General features: G+C 59.2%; 1 protein-coding gene across 2 annotated transcripts; it reads left to right on the forward strand.

Annotated features, from left to right (window-relative positions):
- The first annotated feature begins 206 nt into the window (after window positions 1-206).
- HDAC11 (histone deacetylase 11) lies at window positions 207-20,285 on the forward strand. 2 transcript variants are annotated; one of them, XM_069483990.1, is made up of 10 exons: window positions 207-228; window positions 1,134-1,282; window positions 3,735-3,835; window positions 12,889-13,005; window positions 14,282-14,324; window positions 16,034-16,110; window positions 17,128-17,190; window positions 18,166-18,262; window positions 19,046-19,224; window positions 19,413-20,285. In XM_069483990.1, coding segments are annotated over exons 1-10 (1,032 nt in total). In that variant the 5' UTR covers window positions 207-226; the 3' UTR covers window positions 19,617-20,285. The 2 variants fall into 2 exon arrangements, with proteins under 2 accessions (XP_069340091.1, XP_069340092.1); XM_069483991.1 differs by lacking the exon at window positions 207-228 and adding an exon at window positions 241-306.
- The last annotated feature ends 1,908 nt before the right edge of the window (window positions 20,286-22,193 follow it).

The raw sequence follows: 22,193 nt of genomic DNA on the forward strand, positions 1-22,193 counted from the left end.
GATGGGCATTGGGGGCGTGGCCTCCTTCGGGGAGCGAACGGCGCGCGGGACACCGCCCTCTGTGACGCGAGCGCGGGCGCGGGCTGAGCGCCGCCGAGCCCGCCGGAGCCCCGCCCCCAGTGGAGGAGCCGAGGCCGGGGGCGTGTCCTGGGCCGGCCTGTCCCACCCGCGCCCGCCCCGCCCGGTCGCGGAGCGGCGGCCGGCGAAGGGAGGGCCCAGCCCCGGGATGTGAGTGCGGCGGGGTCGGGCGCGGGTGGGACGCCAAGCCGAGCCCTGGGGGTTCCCAGAGGTCGCCGTGGCGGGAGGGTGAGTGCGTGGGCGGCAGGGTGGGCCCACCAGGTGCGGACCCGGGTACGGCGGGCGAGGGAGCGCTCGGGCCGGTTGTTCCTAGGCCTGCCCCGCACGCCGGGCCTGCCCTGCGCTCCTTCTCCGCGGCCAAGGTCCCGATCCGGGGGGGCTGGCGACGTGCGTGGGTTTGACGTCTGCCCTACCCCGGCCCCGCCAGCTGTGCGGGCCCCCACAGGGGCAGCCACTGGAGTGGGTTTCTTGTCCCTGTGTGGTGGCTGTGAGGGTGTACTGGGGGGCGAGCGGCCGCGCTGCGGGCCCCAGATGACCCCCACCGCTTGCACCGGGTTGGGCCACAGCCCCTGCGAGTCCGCACTTGGGTTTCTGTGCGCTTTCTGTGCCCAGCTCTTTAGCTGCATCATTTCAGTCCTGGCAGCAGCCACGCACTTTACAGCTGAGGCCTAGGACCGCACAGCTGTTGGGGTAATCACTATAGTGTAGAGGTGAGGGGCTGAGGGCTTGCAGCCAGACACAGCTGGGTGCATACCTGCTTCCCCACAGACCTGCCGGATGACCTTGGGCACACCTGGTCCCCTCTCTGAGCCATCGTGGTGCTTACCTCCCAAGGCTGCTGTGGGGAGGAGTTGGAAGTGGGTGGGGGAGGCAGCTAGTGCTCAGTGAGGAGCTGTTACTGTTGCTGCTGTCGTCACGTGGCCCTTTTCTGTGGTGAGAGGGCTGGCGGTGCTGGATCAGGGCTGCCTGGTCAATCCAAGTGGGCTCGGGAGGAGGAGGCTGCTTGCTGCCCCAGGCTGCCCTCATCTGTGTGTCTGTCCTTTTGCACATGGTAGGCTACACACAACACAGCTGTACCAGCATGTGCCAGACACACGCTGGCCAATCGTGTACTCGCCGCGCTACAACATCACCTTCATGGGCCTGGAGAAGCTGCACCCTTTTGATGCGGGGAAATGGGGCAAAGTGATCAATTTCCTAAAAGGTATGGAAGGCTCACCTCAGACCCTACATCTCCTTCCTCTAACCCAGCTGTTCTCCCCATCCTTGTCCCCAACATAAACTTCAGACTCTCTTGGCTCTAGTTTTGGTCCTCAGACTGCCCTCCACCCGTGCTGTCTAAAGGATCTTTCCAACACAGACCCCTAAGCCTATGTTCCTGTCTCAGACTCTCACTGGTTCCCCACTGAGGTGGACTTTAGTCCTGCCTCTGCCCCCAGAGGCCCAGTGGAAGGGGAGCTGAAGTTGGGGGAAGTCCAAATCCATTCCCTGAAGTTCAGAGAGTCCAGGAGGTAGAGAACCTTTATTCCAACCCCCTTGCTTACAGATGGGGAGAATTGGGGCCCAGAAAGGTTAGGAAACATGCCCATGGTCATACAGCTCCTAAAAGGCAGAGTGAGGTTCAGAACTCAAAGCTCCGGGCTCCCCACTTCACAGCTCATTCCACTGAGCAAGATGATGTTCTGGAGAGCACATTGTTTTGTTTTGTTTTTTACTGTGGTTTGTAATCCAGGGGCCTGATTTAGGTGGGAAATTTGGGCATCACAGTAGGCTCATGCATGAATATTTCTGTTCTCTATATCAGGGGTCCCTTAATTGAGAGAATTGGGAAATGTTACATGGTGTAGGATGAAACATTGAATATTTTTAAATCATACAACTCTTGTGATCACATCATGGAGAAAGTTTCACTGTGGAGCTAGCCCATGTTTAACACCTAAGCCTGTCTCCCCATCTCCCTTTTCTTTTTTTTCTTTTTCTTTTTCTTTCCTTCTTTTTAGACAGATTCTCGCTCTGTCACCCTGGGTGGGGTGCAGTGACATCATCATAGCTCACTGCAACCTCAAACTCCTGGGCTCAAGCGATCCTCCCCCCGTCAGCCTCTCAGAGTGCTGGACTACAGGTGGGAGCCACCGCTTCCCACCCCATCTTCCTTTTCAACAAATCTAGAGCAAGCCTCAGGTTCTGTGTCTTACAGAAAATAGGGTGGAATTAGAGATTAATAACACTGCTTATTTCCACTGTATTTGTTTTGTTTTTTGGTTAGCTTCTATTTATGGCAAGTGATATTGATTTTCCATTTGTGGTAGCGACCAGAATGAGCATTCAAAGAAAAATAGGAAGAGCCCCAGTGGTGTTCAGTGATGGTGAGAACCCTGGCAAGCGGAGTGGAGCCCACCTGCCTGTCACCTTGCAGTGGGTCTCTTGCCTTCCTAAATATGGTCCGTATGCTCTATTTACAGCAGACCCAGCTGGAGTTGTTCTATCTAGTGCTCCTTCTTGGGTTCCTGCATCACCCAGTAGCTCGACAGAAGGCTTCCTTGTCTCCCTTATCTCAGGGCCACCAGTTGTCCCGAGTTCCCTCCTCTCTCCTCTGAGGATGAGGACGGAAGGGAGGCAGGGGCCCTCAGATGCTGTGTCAGGAAAGGAGCTGGCCCTTTGCCTGAAGGCAGTAGAGACCGTGGAATGTTCTGGGAAGGGAGTACTTCCTGGAGCTATATGTGGAAAATGTATGGGACTTGTTGGTTTCTACCAGGGTTTGTTTCTAAGGGTGACTCATTGAAACAAGTCCCCTAGATTCTGATTTCCCTGGAGCTCAGAGCATCGTGGTCTGGTTCTCGGTGTCCTAGGCTACTTCCTGCTGTCAGCCTTTCTGTCTTCTTTTGCAGAATGGAGCGAATCTTGTCTGGTGTGTGTAAGAAGTGAGGAAGTAATGTGTTTCCCAAATACCAGTCAGTTGCAAACCACTCTTGGGACCTTGCCATCTCCTCACGCCACCTGTTCCATTATTTACTTCATATTTTTAATGACTTAGCCTTGGTTGGGGGGGGCACTTAAACTTGTTTTAAAAGGAAATATTATGTCATCTAAGTGGGAAAACGCAGTTTCACTTGCCATAAATAGAAGGTCATGGTAAAAACTAAATGCAATGAAAACATTGCAGTTCAATTCAGGCCGGTTACTGTTGCCTGCAGGCTGTGAGCCTGGTTGCTGGTTCAAAACAGAGATGATCAGGGCTTAGGCAGGTATTAAGGACAGGCCACACCACGCTGAGCCTCCCATGATGTCATCAGAAGGTGGAGGGAGGATTCCTAAGAAGAGGTTTTCTCACCTTGGGAGTTAATATTGTTGACCCTTGTGCCACTCGCCTCTGAAAGTTGTCCAGTCACACCTGAGCTTCCCTTGTGGCTCTCAGTGGCTTGGGAAGCATGGAGGTCACTGTGCATCATGTTCAGCGCCCCTTGGCCAGAGGGCCTAGCCATTGCCCACATTGGCCAGGGAAGCAGCCCTTTCTCAGAATGCCCACAAGCCGCAGTGCCCACCTCCCGGGCACAGGCTGCCAGAGGCTAAGTCTGTAGCCTGTGGGAAGGGCAGAGGCTGGGCCTGGCCTTGAGGTCAGCAGCGGAGCAGGGTGTTTGTTCGATTTGTGGTTTCAGAAGAGAAGCTTCTGTCTGACTCCATGCTGGTGGAGGCGAGGGAGGCCTCGGACGAGGACCTGCTGGTGGTGCACACGAGGCGCTATCTCAACGAGCTGAAGGTACAGGACAGTGGGCCGGGGGGCTGTGGCCCGGAGGAGTGGCCAGGGGAGGGGGCAGCTCAGCCTGAGGAAGCACAGCCTCGAGGGGCACCTATTCCTGTCCCTGGTGCAGGGGGATCATGTAAGTCTGTGGTCTCTAAGAGAAGGAGAGAGCGGTCATAAAAAGTCAGACCCCAGGGTGGCCCGGGCCACTCTGGAGGTAGTGAGCTCTCTTCTCTAGTGGGTATGCAAGTAGGTATGTCTGCTGGTGGAGACCAAATCTGCATAGGAGATCTGGGCTTCTGCGTTAGCATCCATCAATCTGTGCTCTGTGGACCAGCCTCAGAGACCCCTGCTGGGATGGTGGGGGGCCGGGGTGGTACCCTAGCCTCCTGTTCCCATCCAACCAAAGCTCCTCCACTTTGGCCTATTTTTCTATTGGGCTGAAGTTTAAGATTCCGTTCCAAAGACTTCTGCTAAAGACTTGTTGAAAATTGTTGGGCTAAAAATTAGTTTGAAACCCAGGGCCCAGCAGGAAACATAAACAAATAGGCAGGTCAGTGGTGGTGTGTGGGGTGACGTGGAGAACTCCCGCCCCTCCCCAGGTGGGCAGCTGCTACTCGGCTCCACTGTGGGCCCAGCAGGGCCAGAGTACCTGCCTTCAAAGAGAAGCCGGAATCCAGGTTATTGAGCGACATTTCCTGATTTCTTAATGTAGCAACTCACTTTAAGATTTTTAAATCCTACTTGCAGACCAAACTGAGCACACTAGCTGCCGGTTTGTGACCTCCTTCTAGGGGAGGCCGCAGAGCTCCTGCTCCCATGCTGGCTGGGGTTCTGAGGGCCGAGGCATTCAGTCAGTCCCCTGTGGGGGGCAGAGGAGAGGCCAGGACAGGGGTTGCAGCCTGCCCTGGTGGTGCTGGAGTCAGGGACGCCACAGGTTCTCTGCTCCAAGGATGTGGGAGTCCTGACCCCCAGGCCTCCTGGCTGGACTCTCCCTGGACTCAGAGCCACAGTGAATACGAGAGGTCACTAGGCCCCTCTGCTCTACAGGTGGAGCAGCCTAGGCCCAGAAAAATGCTGTGCCTGCTCAAGGGCACCTGTGCAGTCAGTCGGGCCTGGCAGGACACCAGGCCGGTCTTCCAGGTCATGGCTGCTACCTTCCCTGCTCCCCCAGCCCAAGCTGTGAGAATTCTAGATGGTGCTATGACAGTGTGAGCTCATGAAAGATTACCAGGAAGAGGCTGAAACCTGGCTCCTGGGAGAGAGAGGTGTGTGAGGCCTTGGCAGGGAGCCCAGCTTGGCTGCTCTGGTTTCCTGGGCATAGTCCATGGCCTGGGGCTGGGCTGGGAGGACATGCCTGCCGGAGTCCAGATGGGGAGGGGAGGGCGGGGACGGGACACTCCGTTGGGGCAGGGAGAAACCAGGACAGAGTGGGGCCGGGCTGAGGTGGGCCAGGGTGGGCCAGGAGAAGGCTGGGGATAGGGGGCCAGGCTCCAGGACCCTACCCATTTAAGGGGACTTCAGGGGAACTGTGCAGGGCAGGCTGTGTGCCTGGCCTTGATCCCCCAAAAGCCTGAAAGCAGCATACCGTGTGATAAGTAATAATTTAAAAAAGTGTTACCAGGTCAAGTCTTAAGTAGAAAATTGAGGTCAAAGGCAGGAGGAGAATTCAGGTATGTCAACTGAAAAGGTTAACCACAGTGGTGATTGAGCTACATATTTGGCTTGGAGCTCCCTGGCAGCCAGACCAAAAGGAGAAAGACAATGATTTCCATAGCGCCTTGTAAGGTGAGGAGGTAGTCAGTCAGCACGTCTGCATTGAATGCCAACTGTGTGCCAAATACGGGGAGAAGAATAAGACAGCAAGGGTCCAGACTCCCATGGATTTGCATTTTAGGTGTGGAAGATTGAAAATAAAGTAGCTGTCTGCAGGGAGTTAGCTACGCTCCCTGCAAAGAGGTCCTCCGATCTGGTCTCTCAGGCAGGGGTCATCGCAAAGGATGAAAAATATAGTAGGAAACAGAAATAAAAATATAAAGTAATGGCAATTATAATACACAGAGCCAAAGATATAGTTTATAAAGTAAAAGTTTATGAAAATAGATAAAGGAGGGTATCCGGATGGAAATATTTTACCCGCATCAAATATTTCCCCGACTGAAACTCCACACAGGTATTATATAGGATACATACAGGCTTCCCCGTTGCCAAGGGCAACGGGATTTGCATACTAACAGGCAGTTTGCTTTAGGGTCAAAGTCTCCTAAAAGGCTACTACAGATCCTTTAACTCTAACTAGGGGAACAATGGGTTATAAAATCGTCTTGGGGCAAACTTCTAAGTTTTATGATAAGGCTATTACTTTAGCAACAAACAGAGACATCTTGGCTCCGGTGATTGTGTTCTTGGAGACAGAGATGATCCCAGAAGTCAACATGGGCTGTGCTTTGTGTTAATTACTTTAACCACATGGTTCCATCTGGGCCCGGCTTGGGCATTAGCATATCTATCTGATTAGCTCTCATCTCCGGGGGTCCACCAGTCAGCAGCACCAACAACCTTTGGTCCTAAGGGAGGCCTGCCTTGTCTTTCAAAACAGGTGAGAACCAAAGGCCCAGTTTACAGCTGTCTCCTTGAGATGCAGCTTCTACTGACCAGCAAGACGCCCTCCTGAGACGAGGCAGCTCTTGAACTAACACATTTATCTTTTCCTTAAGGCAAAGACTTATTTGACTTCTGAAATCAAATCTTGTCTCCAGAAATACAGGGGGCATTTCTATAATTCAGTATTCTTAGGCTCAACAGCTGTCCCAGGAGCATTTCAGAGATCACCAAGGGCTGTGAAGAAAATGAAGAATAGAGGGTAACTGGGTGGTCAGGGAGGGCCTCACAGAGGAGGTGAGGTTTGAGCTGAGTCTAAAGATAGGAGTAGGTGACACTCATGTGGAGCTTTGAAGGGAGAATGCTCCAGAGTTGCGGGCCTGGAGCGGGGAGGGGACTTGGTATCCCAAAGGGGAGAAGGATGCTTTGGTGGCCAGACAGAAGGGAACAGAACATTGCCCTGGTCCGTGGTGCAGTGAGGGAGGCCAGTAGCACAGGTCACGCAGGGTCTCCCAGGCCGTGGGAAGAGAGTGGATTTCGTTCCAGGCACTGTGGTCAGTCACGAGAGGGATTTGAGCGGGAGAGTGACATGGTGTGACATGCCCTTGCTGCTCAGTTCGGACATCGTCTGGCATCTGGCGTCAGGAGCGTCTGCCCCGCCCCCATGTCTGCTGAGTTTCTTTTCTCTTTCCGCTGCCGTGGGCACCAGAGCAGGGCCTCGGCGAGTTCCTGCGGCTTTCCCAGGGCTGCCTTTCCCTGGGCGCTGTGTGTGTGCCGTGACACCCACTCCGCTCCCACCTCTTCCCACTCTGCCCTCTCCCCTGGTCCGGGGCTCATGCCTGGCCCTGCACTGGGGTGGCCCGAAGGAGAAGCAGGAGCCTGATGTTCGCAAGATGACGTCAGTTCGGGGAAACGAATGTTTACTGAGCGCCTGCCGTGTGCAAGGCCCACGGTCTGGGATGGGCCAGCCCTGGGCTCTTGCCTTCTGCCTAGTCTCCAGTTTGCCATGGGGTGCGGTTAGTGCTGTGCAGCTTCCTGTCCTTGTGCACCTGTGCTGGGCAGTGCTTGGGACTGTAAGTGCTTAGTGAGCACCATGTTCTAGGTGCTGTGGGGACGGGATGGAATTAGTCCCTTTCCTTAGGGAGCTGGCGTATAGGTGGGGGAGTCGGGCAATGAACGTGATGATGAAGTAATAATACAGGATGTTAGAAGGCGCTCAGGGTGGTGAGGAGAGGAAGGGACAGCAGGAAAGGGGATGGGGAGGATTGAGATCGCAGACGGGGAGGGACGAGCAGGAGGGGTGCACCTCCGGGAAGTGCGAGGACCCTGAGGCAGAAGTAGCTCCAGTGTGTGCCAGTGAGGTGTGGGCGGAGGGAGACCTCAGCATGCAGCGCCTGGCGGGCGGAAGTGCCTGGGAGAGTCTCTGCGGGAACGAGATGCTCAGGGTCTCCAACTCTCTCTTATTTGTCTCTTCTTCCCTTACGGGGCTCCTCTCTCCTTTAAAAACAATGTTTTTTATTGTGGTAAAATCCAGGTAACAAAATTAACCATTAACCATGTTGAAGCATACAGCTCAGTGGTGTGTGGTCCATTCACAATGCAGTGCACCGCCAGCTCTGTCTGGCTGCAAAACGTTTTCATCACCCCCGAAGGAAACCGTGTTCCCTGTGAGCAGTCGCTGCCCGTCCTCCCTGCCCCTGCCCTGGGCAGCCCACAGTCTGCATTCTCTCTCTGGATGCGCCTGTGGCAGACGCTGCCTATGAGTGGACTCATACAATGTGTGGCCTTCCAGTCTGGCTGTCTCAGCAGTGTTTTCGGGGCTCATCCATGTTGAGCCTGCCTCAGCACTTCATTCCCTTCCAGCGCTGAATGGTCCATTGTATGGGGACACCATACTCGTTTATCCGTTCTTGAGTTTGTGGACATTGGAGTTGTTTCCACCTTTTGACAGCCTGGCCCGGCCCTCCACCTGGCCAAGGCCTGGGATGGGGAAGTTTGCAGGTTTTGCCCTTTGGCGGGTGGTGGTATCAGGCCGGGCGCATAATGCATTCATTCAGCATTAGGTCACGGTCCCTGGCACGGTGGTTCTGAGGCCTGAGCGAGCATCAGGATCACTGGAGGCCTTGTTGCAACAGGATCCCGGGCCCCACCCCCAGGGCTTCGGTTCAGGATGTCTGGGGGGCCTGGGCTCGGGCATTTCTAATGCATTCTGCAGTGGTACAGAGCTGCCCGTCCGGAACCACGCTGGGAGAACCAGAGCCCTGGAAGCAGAACCTGATTTGGGGATCCAGGTGCAGGTGATTTCAGGTGAACCTGGTGGAGGCAGGCGGGTGGCAGAGGACAGGGGAAGGAACTGAGCACAGGTGTGGGCTGGAGGCGTGGCCTCAGCCTGGTCCCACAGGGGGCTCAGGTAGGTGTGTGTCCCCACAGGTTGCCCGGCTCAGCAGCAGGCGGCCAGGCTGTCATCGCCCGTGTCAGTCATGGCTCCCCTGGGGCAGTGCAGGTGGGGGCTTCCATCAGGAGCAGGGTGCAGGAAGGGCAATGGGTGCACTTGCCAGAAAAGGAGATTAACAGGATGTGCTGCAGGCGCCCACTGTGTGCCCGGCATTGTCAGCACCCTGCCCGCGGAGCTGGCATCCTTCCGAGGGAGACAGATACCGACCGGGACATACTGTAGCCCCAGGTAGGGACAAGTGCTGCGTGGAAAGATGAGGCTGGGGTGGGCCTCCTGGGGGCCCAGGTGGGGGTATTTTAGACTGGGCGACAGGACAGGCCTTTCTGACCGGTTTCCACGCCCACGTCCTCACCCAAGCCCTGTTCTGTAGACGAGGCAGACGGAGGCACGTAAAGGTAACGAGTTGTGCCCAAATTCATGCAGCCCATGGCAGACCCTGAGTTGGACCGTTTTGATGCTGAGGAGGACTTCTGAGCCCGGCCTGGGCGGGCCCTCTGCAGCCTGCCGCAAGCCCCAGATAAAGTACTGTCCGTGGCACTGTGGCACGTCCCTGCCTGCCCCATCCTCCAGGCCTCTCTCCATGGCTCCCTGGCTGGCTGCTTTGTCATTGGCATTCTGTTGCTTACCCCCTGCCGTTTGTCAGCCAATCTCCAGATGTCACCCAGTGATGCCTGGCGCCCCCCACCCCCGGGCGCACCTGTCGCTCCTCTGACCACATGGCCTGCTCTGGCCAGGGCCCCCTTCTCTCCTCCCCTCACCCAGCTCCCAGCCACCTGTCTGCCCCACCCCTCCATTTATTTTTCACCGTGGCCACCAGTAGGAGCAGTGCCGTCCAACAGAATCGTCCACAAGGATGGAAATGTTCCAGTTCTTCTCTGTCCAGTCCAGTAGCCACAAGCCGCACGTGGCTCTTGAAATGTGGCAAGTGTGACTGAGGAATGAAATTCTAATTTTTCAAGACTTTGATTAATTTAAAATCATAGCTGAGTGGCCACATGTGGCTGGCAGCTACCAGATTGAACAGCGCAGCCTGGAGTATCGGTGACCATGTTGCTGCCTTGTGCAGAAACCGTTGCTGGGCTGGGGAGAGGGCCCAGGTGCCAGCCTCCTCCTCGCTGCCCGAAGCCTGCTGCTCCCCGAGGGACTTGTCTCCCGGGGGTGCTGGTGTGGCAGACACACGCACGCCTTCCGCTGTGGGGGCTGGCCCCACCGGCCGAGTCCCACACATGCTCCGGGTGGCTGCACCTGGCCCCTGGCCCAGGTCAGATCCAGTTGGTAGCTTTGAGGTTCCCAAGCACATCCCACGCCGCCGCAGCTTTGCGGAAGGCTGGCATGTGTTGCGTAAAAAGCAAAGGGGGCGGGCGGAAGTCTTCGTCAGGAAGTTTGGGAAACACTGGGTGAAGCAAAGCTGAAGAGGATCGTTTACTGCAGAACTCCTCAGAGCCTTTTCCACGCCAGAGTGTGCTGTGAATTTCCAGGAAGTGGGTGACGCAGGTAAGCCGTGTTTCCCAAACTTACTTCCCCGTGGAACCTGTCCTGGCGCAGTGCTGTGACAGCGGTGACTGCGGAGAGGAGCGCCTGCCTGCGGTTTTGCATCTCGGCTGCCTCGCAGGAGGCTGGGATTCGACTTCATCATCTTTCGGTGTCTCCCCTGCTGGCTTGCCCAGGGAGGAGGCAGGCAGTGACTTACCATGTTCCTTCCGTGGCTCACTGTTCATTCGTTGCTAGAAAACCGTGGTTCTGTTCCTGCCACACGCCAGGCCTGTCCTGGGCCGTGGGATTGGTGTGGCAGACAGGAGCCGATGGCCCTGGGCAGGGGCCTTCCCTTCTCTGGGTCTGCCGTGCACACTCAGGTGCGTGGCCTGCAGCTGTCCGGCCTTCCTGGTCCCAGCTCTGGACCCCTGCCCCCTCCCAGGCCCTGCGATGCCTCCACGGCAGAGGGCCCGGGCCCGTGGGAGGCCCGACGGGCACCTCCCCTTCCAGACCACCGGCAGTCTGGGTCCCGTGGGACCTGCTCACCAGCTCCTCCCCGGGGGGGGGGGGGGAGGCGAGCTTCCCCACCTTCGGGTGTCCTTGCCAGCCTGGGAGGGGTGGCCACGTGGGCGTTCCCCGGCAGTAAAGGGCAGCCTGGGTGGCAGCACACCCAGGACCCCAGCAAGATGTCACGTGGGTGGCCGGTAGCCTATGCCACAGGGCCCTCTGGGGGCCAGACACAGGTCACGTCCTGCCTCTTGCCGGCCCCCATGGTGCCTCCTGGCTGGGGCAACCCCTGGCCCCTCAAGGCACGTCCCCTTTCTGTCATCACACCCCGCCTCGGCCTTTCTGCCTGCCTGTCTGCCAGCTGCTTGTTGAACGCGCCAGGGTCTCTCCCATCCTAAAACCCTTCTCCTTCTGGTTGGTGGATGCCCTGGCCGGCCTTCCCAGTTCTCTCCCATGATGCCTCAGCAGCCTCAGTGCCTCCCTCCACCCGCGCCTTCCAGCAACCTCTTCACGTGGCCTCCTGGGCATCTTCCCACACCGTCGCCCCTGTCCTGGGCAGCCCCTTGCCCTTCAACCTCGGAGTCCTGTGGTTCCGACCTAGTCTCCCGCTCTCCCACCCCCCGTCATGTCTCCTGGGTCTCTCCGCCCCACCCTCTCCTGAGCTCCTCCCTCACCTAAACCTCAGCCTGGCTGCCCCAGGGGCCGACTTGCCCATCAAGAGCAGAACCCAGCACCTTCTTCCCAACCTGCCCCAGGCTTTCCTCTCAGGTGGGGCCGTCACCGTCACAGGCCCCAGGCCCAATACCTGGGTTTCCTCCTGGAACCCTCTCTGCCCTCCCTGCCTCCCCCATCCCCACATGCTGTTTACACCTGCCCTTCCCACCTACCCACGCCCTCATTATCTGCTTCCTCCCTGGGGCTGCTGCTTCTATTCTTGTTCCCCTAATTGGTTCTCCTTGCTGCAGCTAGAGCAGCTTGGAACAGCACCATTTGTGGCTCCCTACTGCTCTGACAGTGCATGAGCCTGGGCTAGCCAGCTAAGCCCCACGTGACAAGGCACCTTGCCCTGGCCCAGCTGCACCCAGCTTCTCTAGATCGTGGACTTGCTTCTCTGCTGGCAGTTGCCTTTTTACTTTGACCCTGCATCTGGATGAGTCCTGTTCACTCGTCACCTCCTGCAGATGGCACCTCCTCTGTGCCCCATACCCCTCCTCTCCATGGCACTTAGGACACTGCATTTTGACTTACCTGCCTCCCAACCAGGCTGCGAGTGTCCTGGCCTGGGGACAAGACCCCCAGCACCAGCCTCGGGGTGCCTAGCAGGCACTTACTGCACACCCACCAAGGAAGTGACTCCCCGGGCACTGTGCAGCTGGGCCCACCAGGGACCTGCCTGGGGTCGGGGGGAGCAGGAGAAAGGCTTAGATGCAGTCTCAGGCAGGCGGAGGTGGCTCGGGATTTGGGTGCAGCGGGGCAGTCAGAGCCCTGGTGTTTGCCTGGGGGCCTTGGAGGTCACAGGGCACACTCTGTCCTGGTCTTGGCATAAATACTTTTCACGTGCCCTAGGCTCCCTGCCTCAGCAACCGGAGATGAGGGCAGGATGCCCCTTTTGCAGGGAGCTCAGATTCCCGATGGATGAAAAAACCATGCAGTGCAGGGGAGGAAGGAGACCAGGGCCTCAGTGTCGCCTTCTGTACAATGGTGGGCAGTGGGTGGACCGGTTGTCCCAAAGCCCTGGGTCCGCACAGCTGGCTTGGAGCCCTCTGCAGTTCCCGTTCTAGGCGCAAGAGGGCAGCCGAGGGCTTCGGAGCGCCGAGGCACGTGGGCTGGCGGGCCGTGAGAAGCGCGCTGCGTAAACTGCTCTGCGGGCAGGGGGCCGCAGCTCTCGTTTCTCGCCAAAGGAAGTGCGCTTGGCCAGGGCGTTCATCCAAGGGCACCTTGAGACCGTGCTCAGGGCATTGCAAGGGGATCTGATTTCCCACCGGCTGCCTCTGGCGGGGCAGTGGGAGGCCGACAGCCATGTCTCTTTCCGCAGTGGTCCTTTGTTGTCGCCACCATCACGGAAATCCCCCCTGTCGTCTTTCTCCCCAACTTCCTCGTGCAGAGGAAGGTGCTGAGGCCCCTTCGGACCCAAACAGGAGGAACCATAATGGTAGGTGGGGAGGGGCGGCACGGCTGGGCCGGGGGCCCCTGCACCCCGGGCTCCCTCCCACCTCCTTGGCCCTGGAATGCCCTCCCCACACTTAGTGGCTGAACGAAATCCTAAATATTCCTCAGGGCTCAGCAACAATGACCCTTTCTCCAAAAGCCTTTTTTCCTATCTTGGGGCATTGGAATTCATTGTTCCTTCCCCCTGACCGCCTATTACCTACCGTGTTTGCTGGTGTATAAGATATATCTCCGTCCCCTGAAGAGTATACCCTAAAACTATGGCTCTAGTGCACCCAGACTTAAGATGGAAAACTAATGCCCATGATCTCAACGCCTTCCCCACGCTGGGTGACAATAAAGAATCCTCACATCTTGTGTGTAGTTTTCTGAGAATTTAGCCACAGACTGCCTCGTCAATTGGAGGCAGAGGAACATTCCACATTTCAGTATGTGGCCGTCTAACCCAGCCCTGGGTCAGTACCTGCTGATCCCCTACAGTTTCCTTTTAGATTTGCAAATTTGTACCTTTTTTTTTTTTTTGACAGAGCCTCGCTCTGTTACCCGGGCTAGAGTGCCGTGGCATCAGCCTAGCTCACAGCAAACTCAAACTCCTGGGCTCAAGCAATCAGACTGCCTCAGCCTCCCAAGTAGCTGGGACTACAGGCATGTGCCACTGTGCCCGGCTAATTTTTTCTATATATATTTTTTTAGCTGTCCATATAATTTCTTTCTGTTTTTAGTAGAGATGGGGTCTCGCTCTTGCTCAGGCTGGTCTCGAACTCCTGAGCTCAAACAATCCGCCCGCCTCGGCCTCCCAAAGTGCTAGGATTACAGGCGTGAGCCACCTCGCCCAACCTGTACCTTTTTATATTTTTAGCTTAGTGGAATATTACCGCCTACCCCAAAACTATGATTTCCTACAGGATTTCAGTATCCAGTCTACTATATTTCCATTAGGAAAAAATTGCCCATTTTCCCTTTGAAAGCCACATTAAAATTACCATCAGCTTACTTGTGATTGATGATTAGTACTTTTATTTCTTCTGGTTCCCTTGCAAAATTGCACAGGGGCGTATGCACCGTACATCTCATGTGCCAGCCAGTCTGATACTTGCTTCCTGCACTGGCGAGTTTGCTTGGAGGGGGTTCCTCCTCGGCCCGCCCCTGCCCCGCAGCTGGCTGAAGCAGTGTGCATGGAATGAGTGCGCAGATCGGGGAGGGAGGCAGGGAGGGAATCGGCTGCCCGCGGCGCCCTCACCCTCTGCTTGTCTCCAAAGGCGGGGAAGCTGGCCGTGGAGCGAGGCTGGGCCATCAACGTGGGTAAGTGCCTGGGCCTCGGAACGTCCAGCCTGGCCTGATGGCGCAGGCTGAAACGGGTCTGGGGGTGGGGCGGGGTGGGAGGACACTGGAGGTGGCAGCCGTGAATTCAGAGGCTCTGGTGTCTCTGGAGCCACCCTGAGCCTCCTTATGGAGTGGCCTGGAGGTGGATGCGCAGCCACCTGATTCCTGGGAGGGACCAACCAGTGCCTCCCTCTGACGTGGGATCCTTGTCTAAAGAGTTCCCCAGGTGGCTTCCCAGCCCTGCCTGTGCATACTTCCAGTGACAGGGAGCTCCCTCCGTCCCAGACAGCCTGTGCCATCCTCTGGCATCTCTGCGTGACACTGAAACCTCTCTGTGTCTCTCCTGAAAGATTCCATCTGTCTCCTGGGGCCCAGGGTGGCCCGCAGCGGCTTGGTCGTGTCGTGATGGGTGGATACACCCAGGGTCCCCAGGGCCTGTTCCCGCACTCCCCAGCCCCCAGACTTTCCCACAAGGTTGGCTCACGGAAGGACGACACACATCAGTCTTCCTTGTCCCTGTAATTGTCCCTCGTGGAGGCACAGCACTTGACAGTTTGTAAAACCCTTTCCCATCCAGGGTGAGCTAGGCATAACTGTCATCAGGCCCATTTCCCCGATGAGGAAATGGACAACGGCGAGAGCAGCCCGGTGGCTTGCTCAGGCCCCACAGTGGGGTCTGTCTGCCCTCGGCTGTGAGCTCCGCCAGGCCAGGGGAGGGGCCTCTTCCGTGTTGGGATTGCCCGGTGCCCGGCATTAGGTCTGGCACAGCGATGTCCGCAGGGTCCCTGCTGTGCAGACGAGCGAGTGGTTGTCGCCCCTGTGTCTGCAGCAGGGCTCCGAGGAGGACCTGCGGGGCCCTTCCCCATGGACGGTGCTGTGGCCCGGTAGAGCTTGAGAGCCCAGGTCCTGATGCAGCCTGGTTTGAGTCCTGGCTCTGCTGTTACCTAGCTGTGGCCCTAGCAAAGTTGCTGACCTCTGTGTAGTCAGTCTTCTCATCTGTAGAATGGGGATGTTGGTGCTGACAGTGCCTCTCCCAGGGCTGCAGGGAGTCTTCAGCAAGCTCAGTGCCTGATGGGGGTTCAGCGTGGGCTGTTACCTCACCATTGTGATCCCGCGATGGCCTCCTGAGTGGGGGAAGGGGCAAGTCCCTTGCGTCTGGGGGGGCAGGTGTCGGGCTCAATTTCAGAGGGCCCCTGCCACTCAGGTCCTCCCAGGGGTTGCGGGGGAAGGGCTTGCTGCCCACCCTGGGGCTCTGAGGCTTTGTCTGAGGCAGGGCGGGGGGGAGGGGCGGTGGGTCCTGGTCTCCAGCCCCTCCCCATTGCCATGGGCAGCCCTGACCAGCAGAGGGTGCCCTCCCAACCATCCCCTTCCACCTAGGCAGAATCAGGTGGTCCTGCGTGCCACCACCCCCGCTGGTGCAGGGAGTCACGTGGAGGCAGGCCCAGCTCCATGGGGGAAGGGAGCAGCTTTCTGCCTTGGGGGTGATGAGCTCCCTGTCTCTGGGGTTATGAGCAGGCACTGTGGCCGGCTTGCTGGGGACGCCCTGAGAGGTGGCTGGAACTGAGGGGCTCAGTTCAGTCTGCCAAGCTGGAGTCTGGGGAGCTGTCCTGGGAGCTGAGAAAGGGGGATGCGGGAGGGGTGGCTGGACAGGGGAGCGGCGACCAGTGCCGCTGTCTGCCCGTCCGCAGGGGGCGGCTTCCACCACTGCTCCAGCGACCGGGGCGGGGGCTTCTGCGCCTACGCAGACATCACGCTCGCCATCAAGGTATGTCCCTGAGCATGTGGGGGCTTGGCCTCCAAGAGCCCTCCCTGGAGCCCCCTCCACGGCCCCAAGTTGGGTGTTCTCGCCCCGCATTGCAGGGAAGGGAGCTGAGGCTTGGAGCGGGTAGAGGGCTCACCTGGGTTGCTCCGGGCCGGAACTGAGTCCAGATCTGACACCTTCTCTTCCATGTAGCTTAGCAGGGCTGCCTGTGGCGGGAGGTAGTTGTTCCAGCCCCGCACGGAGCCAGGGGCCCGGGGCAGGGCAGGACGTGCCCTATCTCAGCAGTGCTAAGCGCTGGGAAGACAGGCATTGCTGCAAACGAGTGGGAGGAAGGGTGGAGGGGACAGGGTGTTGGTGCCGATGACAGCTGGCACTTACTGCACGCTCAGCCCTGTGCTGTGCTCCGTGACTCGCCTCACTGGGTCCCCACAGGAGGAGCGTGGCCCAGAGAGGTGAGGGCGCGAAGTTGCAAGGCGCAGAGCTGGTGCTGGCCGCCTGGGCTGTCCGGCCCCACGGTGCCCCCAGCTGCGTTGTGCCTGGCCTTGTGCTGGGCGTCAGGAATGGGCCAACGTGATCCCTGCTTTCACGGGGCACATAGATTAAGGGGGGCAGCAGGTGGGACAGCAGGCTGGCCGGGCCATTAGGTGAGAGGGAAACACGGGACCTTCCTGGAGGGGAGCAGGAGGGGGTGAAGGCTTCCTGGAGGAGAGGCATTTAGGCCTGGGCGTCTGACGGAGAGGCAGAGATTGGGGAGTGAAGTTCCAGGGCTAGGGGGATTCCCTCTTCACCCTGACACATTTCCCAGGGAATCTCCTTCTCGACCTCTGACCCTTTAGAGCACAGCCACACCCCCTCCTCCAGGGAGCCTTCCCTGACCACCTCCTGCATGCACACATGCTTCTCTGGAGCCCGACAGGCACGTGTGTCCTCCTGCCCGGCCCCTCACCAACCGGGAGTCCCTGGGGGCTGGGTCCTCTGGCCCGTCTGGGTCCTCACATCTCCCCTCTCCTGCCTGGACAGTTCCTGTTTGAGCGTGTGGAGGGCATCTCCAGGGCCACCATCATTGACCTCGATGCCCATCAGGTGAGTGTCCTGCAGGGGCTGGGCTCTCTCAGGACCCGCCACCCCAGGCCCCGGAACGCCACTGTGGCAGGAGAGTCTTCCTCCCCATGTCCCCAGCAGCCTCTGCCTGCCACACAGCCCCATACTTCGGGGCTCCCCTCCCTGTACCCAGGCCTCTGCCGCCCCCACCCTGACCTCCTGTGTCTTTCGTGGCTCCTGTCCTCCGTCTTGCAGGCTGGACACGGAGGGTCTTTGTCCCTCTGCCCGGGGTGGCGGGTCCTCCTCCTTGCTCCCCTCCCGCCTCCTGACTGCCCCTCGCACCACGTGCCAGGTGATGGCGCTTCCTAAACCGGCCCCCACGCTGCTGCTGCTCTTGCTGTGAACCCAGCTGCGGCGCCCCGGGGCTCGCAGTCGCCTGGGGCACGGCACAGCCGGCGTGCACCGTGGACCTGCTCCTCAGGGGGTGCTCGCATGGTTTCAGGGTGGCTCGGGCCCCCGAGACCACCGCTGAAGAACGTGTTGCCTGGGCGCAGGGGCACTCCTCCTCAGGACCCCGCACGCGGCGGCTGCTCTGCTGAGACACGGGAGGGGGTCCCATGGCTCGTGAAGGCCCCCCCCCCTACTGCACTTGGGGCCTTGTGCTAGGCAGGGTCCTGCTCCGGGTCCTCGAGGCTCTGCGCTCCTGAGCCAAGTCACACGCACAGTCCTTTGCGTTGCTTTTCCGTCCCTGGGCCCAACCAATCCTGCCACAGACTTGAGAGGGTGGCAGAGCCAGGATTTCTGCCTCAGGTGGGGAAACCAAGAGGGCTGGCGCTTGCTCAAGGTCATGCTTGAAGGCCATGGGGCCGGGTTTGGAGGTTGAATCCCGGCTCTGCCACTGGGCAGCCATGAAACCCTCTGCCCCCGAGAGCAAGCCGCGATGCCGGGCTGGGGCGGGAGGGGCCCAGCCGTGCCGAGGGCACCTGCCTGTGAGTGGTTTCCACGTCCTCTCCGCAGGGCAACGGGCATGAGCGAGACTTCATGGGCGACCGGCGCGTGTACATCATGGATGTCTACAACCGCCACATCTACCCTGGGGACCGCTTCGCCAAGCGTAAGCTGCCGCCCCGCCCCTCCGTCTGAAGCGCGTTCTTGCTTGTGTGGCGCGCTCTTCCCTGGGCGTTTCCCACACGCGGGCCCTGCAGGAGCCACTGCACCACTCACAGCGCCCGGGAGTGGGAATTGTTTCCATTTTACAGAGGAGGAAACTGAGACCTGGAGAAGTCACCCGCCCACCCAAGGTCGCATAACACGGTCCAGTAAACACGCACGTGGTACACATCTGTGGTAGAAAATAGGAAGGGAGACGATAAAAAAATAGGATAAACTGAAAATACAAAATAAGAAATAAGTTCAAATACAGTAGTCAAAGTAAATGAAAGTGGGTTAAACTCATCAATCAAAAGGAAGAGGCTTTCAGATGAGATTTGAAAATAGGGCTCTACCTTTGCAGGTAGGGGATGATCTTGCACCAGGCACTGGCGAGTCTGGTGTGGATACGTCAGCGACTGGTGTGGCCCAAGGGACCAGCTTCTCGCTGAACCGCGACAGTGCTGCAGCTGGGCGTGAGGGTGGCGCAGGGTGTCCACGTGCCTGGGCGAGGGCTGAGGGCGGTGCGATCTCGCCCCCCAGCACAGGCCTCTGCACACCCCCTGCTGTCCTCCAGGTCCCTTTGGCAGCGCTTGGTGCTCTTTCCGGCTTAGTTTTGGGTGGAGTGAGGCCGAGCAGTGCCGGCGTCGGACAGACCAGCTTCCAGGCTCACCTGGTGACCACAGTCTTGCTCATCCTGGGCCTGTTTCCTTCCCTGCAAACCGGGTTGTCCGTGTCTCCCTCCCAGAGGCCATCAGGCGGAAGGTGGAGCTGGACTGGGGCGTGGAGGACGACGAGTACCTGGATAAAGTCGAGACGAACATCAAGAGAGCCCTCCAGGAGCACCTGCCCGACGTGGTGGTGTACAACGCGGGCACCGACATCCTCGAGGGGGACCGCCTGGGGGGGCTGTCCATCAGCCCTGGGGTATGTCCTGACCGTGGGGGGCAAGCTCTGCCCTGCGGACTCGGCAGCAGCAGGGAAGGTGGGCAGCCTAATGTTGGGAGGAGAGGGGCTGAAAAACAACAGTCCGGAGCAGAGCTAGACTGCAGCAGGACTTCCGGACACCACAGGGGTCCAGGCCTGCCTGAGTCAGCCCTCCCCATCCCCCACAGGGCATTGTGAAGCGGGATGAACTGGTGTTCCAGATAGTCCGTGGCTGCCAGGTGCCCATCCTCATGGTGACCTCGGGCGGGTACCAGAAGCGCACGGCCCGCATCATTGCTGACTCCATCCTCAATTTGTATGGCCTGGGGCTCATCGGGCCCGAGTCACCCAGCGTCTCGGCACAGAACTCAGACACACGGCTGCTCCCCTAGCGGTGCCCTGACCGCGCTGCCCTCTAAGAGTCTCCCCGCCTGCCTCTCGGTCCGCCCGCCCCTTAGTGCTTCTTGTTTTCTAACCTCGTGGGGTGGTGGAGGCAGCCACCCCGAGCGCAGAGGGCAGGGCCGGCCATGACGGGGGTCCGGAGTGGGCCACTCTCCGCTCTTCCCCACTGGGTGCCCGAGGGCCTCTGGGCCCTCTGTGGGCAGGGGCTGAAGGCAGAGCCTGTGTTCCGGGGACCACGCACACGGGGTCACAGGTCTGAGCAGGCCCGGGGAGGCGGGCAGTTCGCTGAGAGTGGGGGAGGACAGGTTAGACCCCAGGGCCATAGCAGGGGTGCCCAGGGCTTGGAGTGTTCTGGATTTTGAGGACAGAGACCGAGGTCAGACCAAGGAGTCTTCCATCTGTACCCTGTTTGGGCTTCTCTCCTCTTCTGTCCTGCGGTTTGCTTCACCCTCCTCCTGGTCCCGGGGCGTGGGCACCAGTGTGGCCCGGCCTGGGGGGAGGCCCTGCAGCCAGGCCGCCAGGTGGGCCCGGTTCCCAGCCAGCAGGCGGGAGCCCTGGGCCTGGATGGGAGGGGCGGCTGGGACGGGGTGCAGGTGGGATGGGGTGCAGGTGGGTTCTCCCATCCAGGGTTCCTCAATAAAGCAAGGTCTGGACGTGCTTCCCCAGGGTGATGAGGAGAGGGGAGGCCTGAGGACCTCTAGATCCCTGCTTTGACGGTGGTCTCACCTGTTTGGTGCAAGGCTCATGTGGGGGCAGAATTCTTAGCTGGGGGCGGGCCTCAGTGCTGGAGCTCCTGGGGGTCTGCTGCCCAGGTGGGAGGGGCACGGGGAGGCGGACATCCCCGGAAGGCGAGGCCAGGTGGGCTTCCTGGAGGCAGTGCAGAGGCTCCATCCTGGCGGGAGGTTGTCAGGGTAGGGGCAGGGGCAGGCGCAGGGCCCTGGGCGGGGCCGTGGCCACCCCTGGCCTCACCCGACGTGCCCAGGGCCCGAGGTGGGCCTGACCGCTGGCCTTCTCTGCCCTACTCTGAAGGGGACGTTCAGCGCCCTCCAGGAGGCAGGGCGGGGGTCGCCTCGACCGGAGGCGGTGGGGGGGCGGGCAGGGAAAGTGGGCCAGCTGAGGTCTCCGCCCTCGGTCGGCCCCTGCGGGACTCATGCCGGTTACCGTCTGGGTGCTCCCAGTCTGCCTCACGTGCCCTGTGCTGGAGCCGGGAGGGCCCCAAGATCACAAATTGTCAAAAGCGCTGACCTCGACCAGACCCCAGGCACTAACAATGACTTTGAGTCCCCGCCCTTGCCTCTGGTCTGTCTGCATCTGGCTTGAGGTACCTAACATCCGTTCATCCCCGACACAAGCCTGTGACAGCTGGGACTCGGCCATGGACCAGTCTGTCCCTGCGGAGCCACCGTGCCTGGAGAATCAGAAAGGCTCTGGGTCGGACCGGTGCTGCGTGTGTTTGGGGTGAAGAGCCCCACCTGCTGAGGATGAAGGGGATGAAGATGAGGTCACGCAGCAGGAGGCCTGACGTAGGGTGGCTGCTCAATAAACGCTAGTGTGTCATCCCATCCAAGTCCTGTGCAGTCCTGTGCTAGTCACTCCCATTTTATAGATGAGGAAACCGAGGCTGAGCGGGGGTGAGAAGTTTGCGCCGGGCCACGCGTGTCAGCAGGTCACAGTGTGGTAGAGCCAGGTGTGAATCCAGGTCCCAGAGTATTTGTTCTCAGCTGCCACAAACATGGCGGCCGGGGGCTGCTCTTTAAACAGAAGGGTCTAGGGTCCCTGGGGGCTGAGGTCACTGGGGACGGGGTCTGGTAAAGCGGGCAGAGCTGGGTGGTGGCGGCTCTGCACCGTAGGGGGGGGCAGATGAGGGAGCCCCAGGAGGGTGGTCTTCCAGTCCTGGGTGCGGCTGTCCCAGGAGGGGGCTCGGCGGGGGTGACTGGGGTGTGCAGGCAGGTGGGGAAAGCAGAACCTTGTCCTTGGCCTGGCAGAGTGATCAGGGCATCCCTAGTGCCAGTGACACAGCTGAGGTGGAGAGCAGGGTGACCCCTCGAGGGTCAGGCAGGGTCCTAGGCGCGAGGACATGGAGGTGGCAGGGAGGGGGCCAGGCCTGTCCCAGGGCCTCTGCGGGACTCACCTGAACCTCGTAGCACCCTGAGGTGAGAGCTGTTTTTATCCCCCTTTCACAGGTGCAGAAACTGAGGCATAGACGGGCTTAGTTACTGGCTGAGAGCCCCCAGCTCCTCAGTGGAGGGAGAAGGGTGTGAACCACGGCCTCAGCTCCAGAGTCCGTGAGCTGAGTCCCCATGAAAGATGCGTATCCGAGGGGGTTTCCAGAAATAAAAGCTGCAGGACCCGGAAGGCACTCGGCCTGTGTGGCACTTTGCACCCGGTGGCTGCCAGCTGCGACGATGACGGTTGTCCTGTAGGTCAGGCAGAAGAATCGAGGCCAGTCGAGGTGGAGTGTTTAGAGCTGTTGGTAGGATTTGTGTATTTTGCTGTGTAGAAATTATACCCCAGGCCACACACATCCTAGGGGACCAGGCCAGCCTCTTGAAGTGGCCGAGGGTTTG

Source organism: Eulemur rufifrons, chromosome 10, assembly GCF_041146395.1.
Source record: "Eulemur rufifrons isolate Redbay chromosome 10, OSU_ERuf_1, whole genome shotgun sequence".
In the NCBI taxonomy this organism is placed as follows: Eukaryota; Metazoa; Chordata; class Mammalia; order Primates; family Lemuridae; genus Eulemur; species Eulemur rufifrons.

Coding starts and splice junctions, on each gene's coding strand:
- HDAC11 (XM_069483990.1), top strand. Junction 13,006..14,281: donor AAACAGGAGGAACCATAATG/GTAGGTGGGGAG, acceptor TTGTCTCCAAAG/GCGGGGAAGCTGGCCGTGGA. Junction 19,225..19,412: donor GGCTGTCCATCAGCCCTGGG/GTATGTCCTGAC, acceptor CATCCCCCACAG/GGCATTGTGAAGCGGGATGA.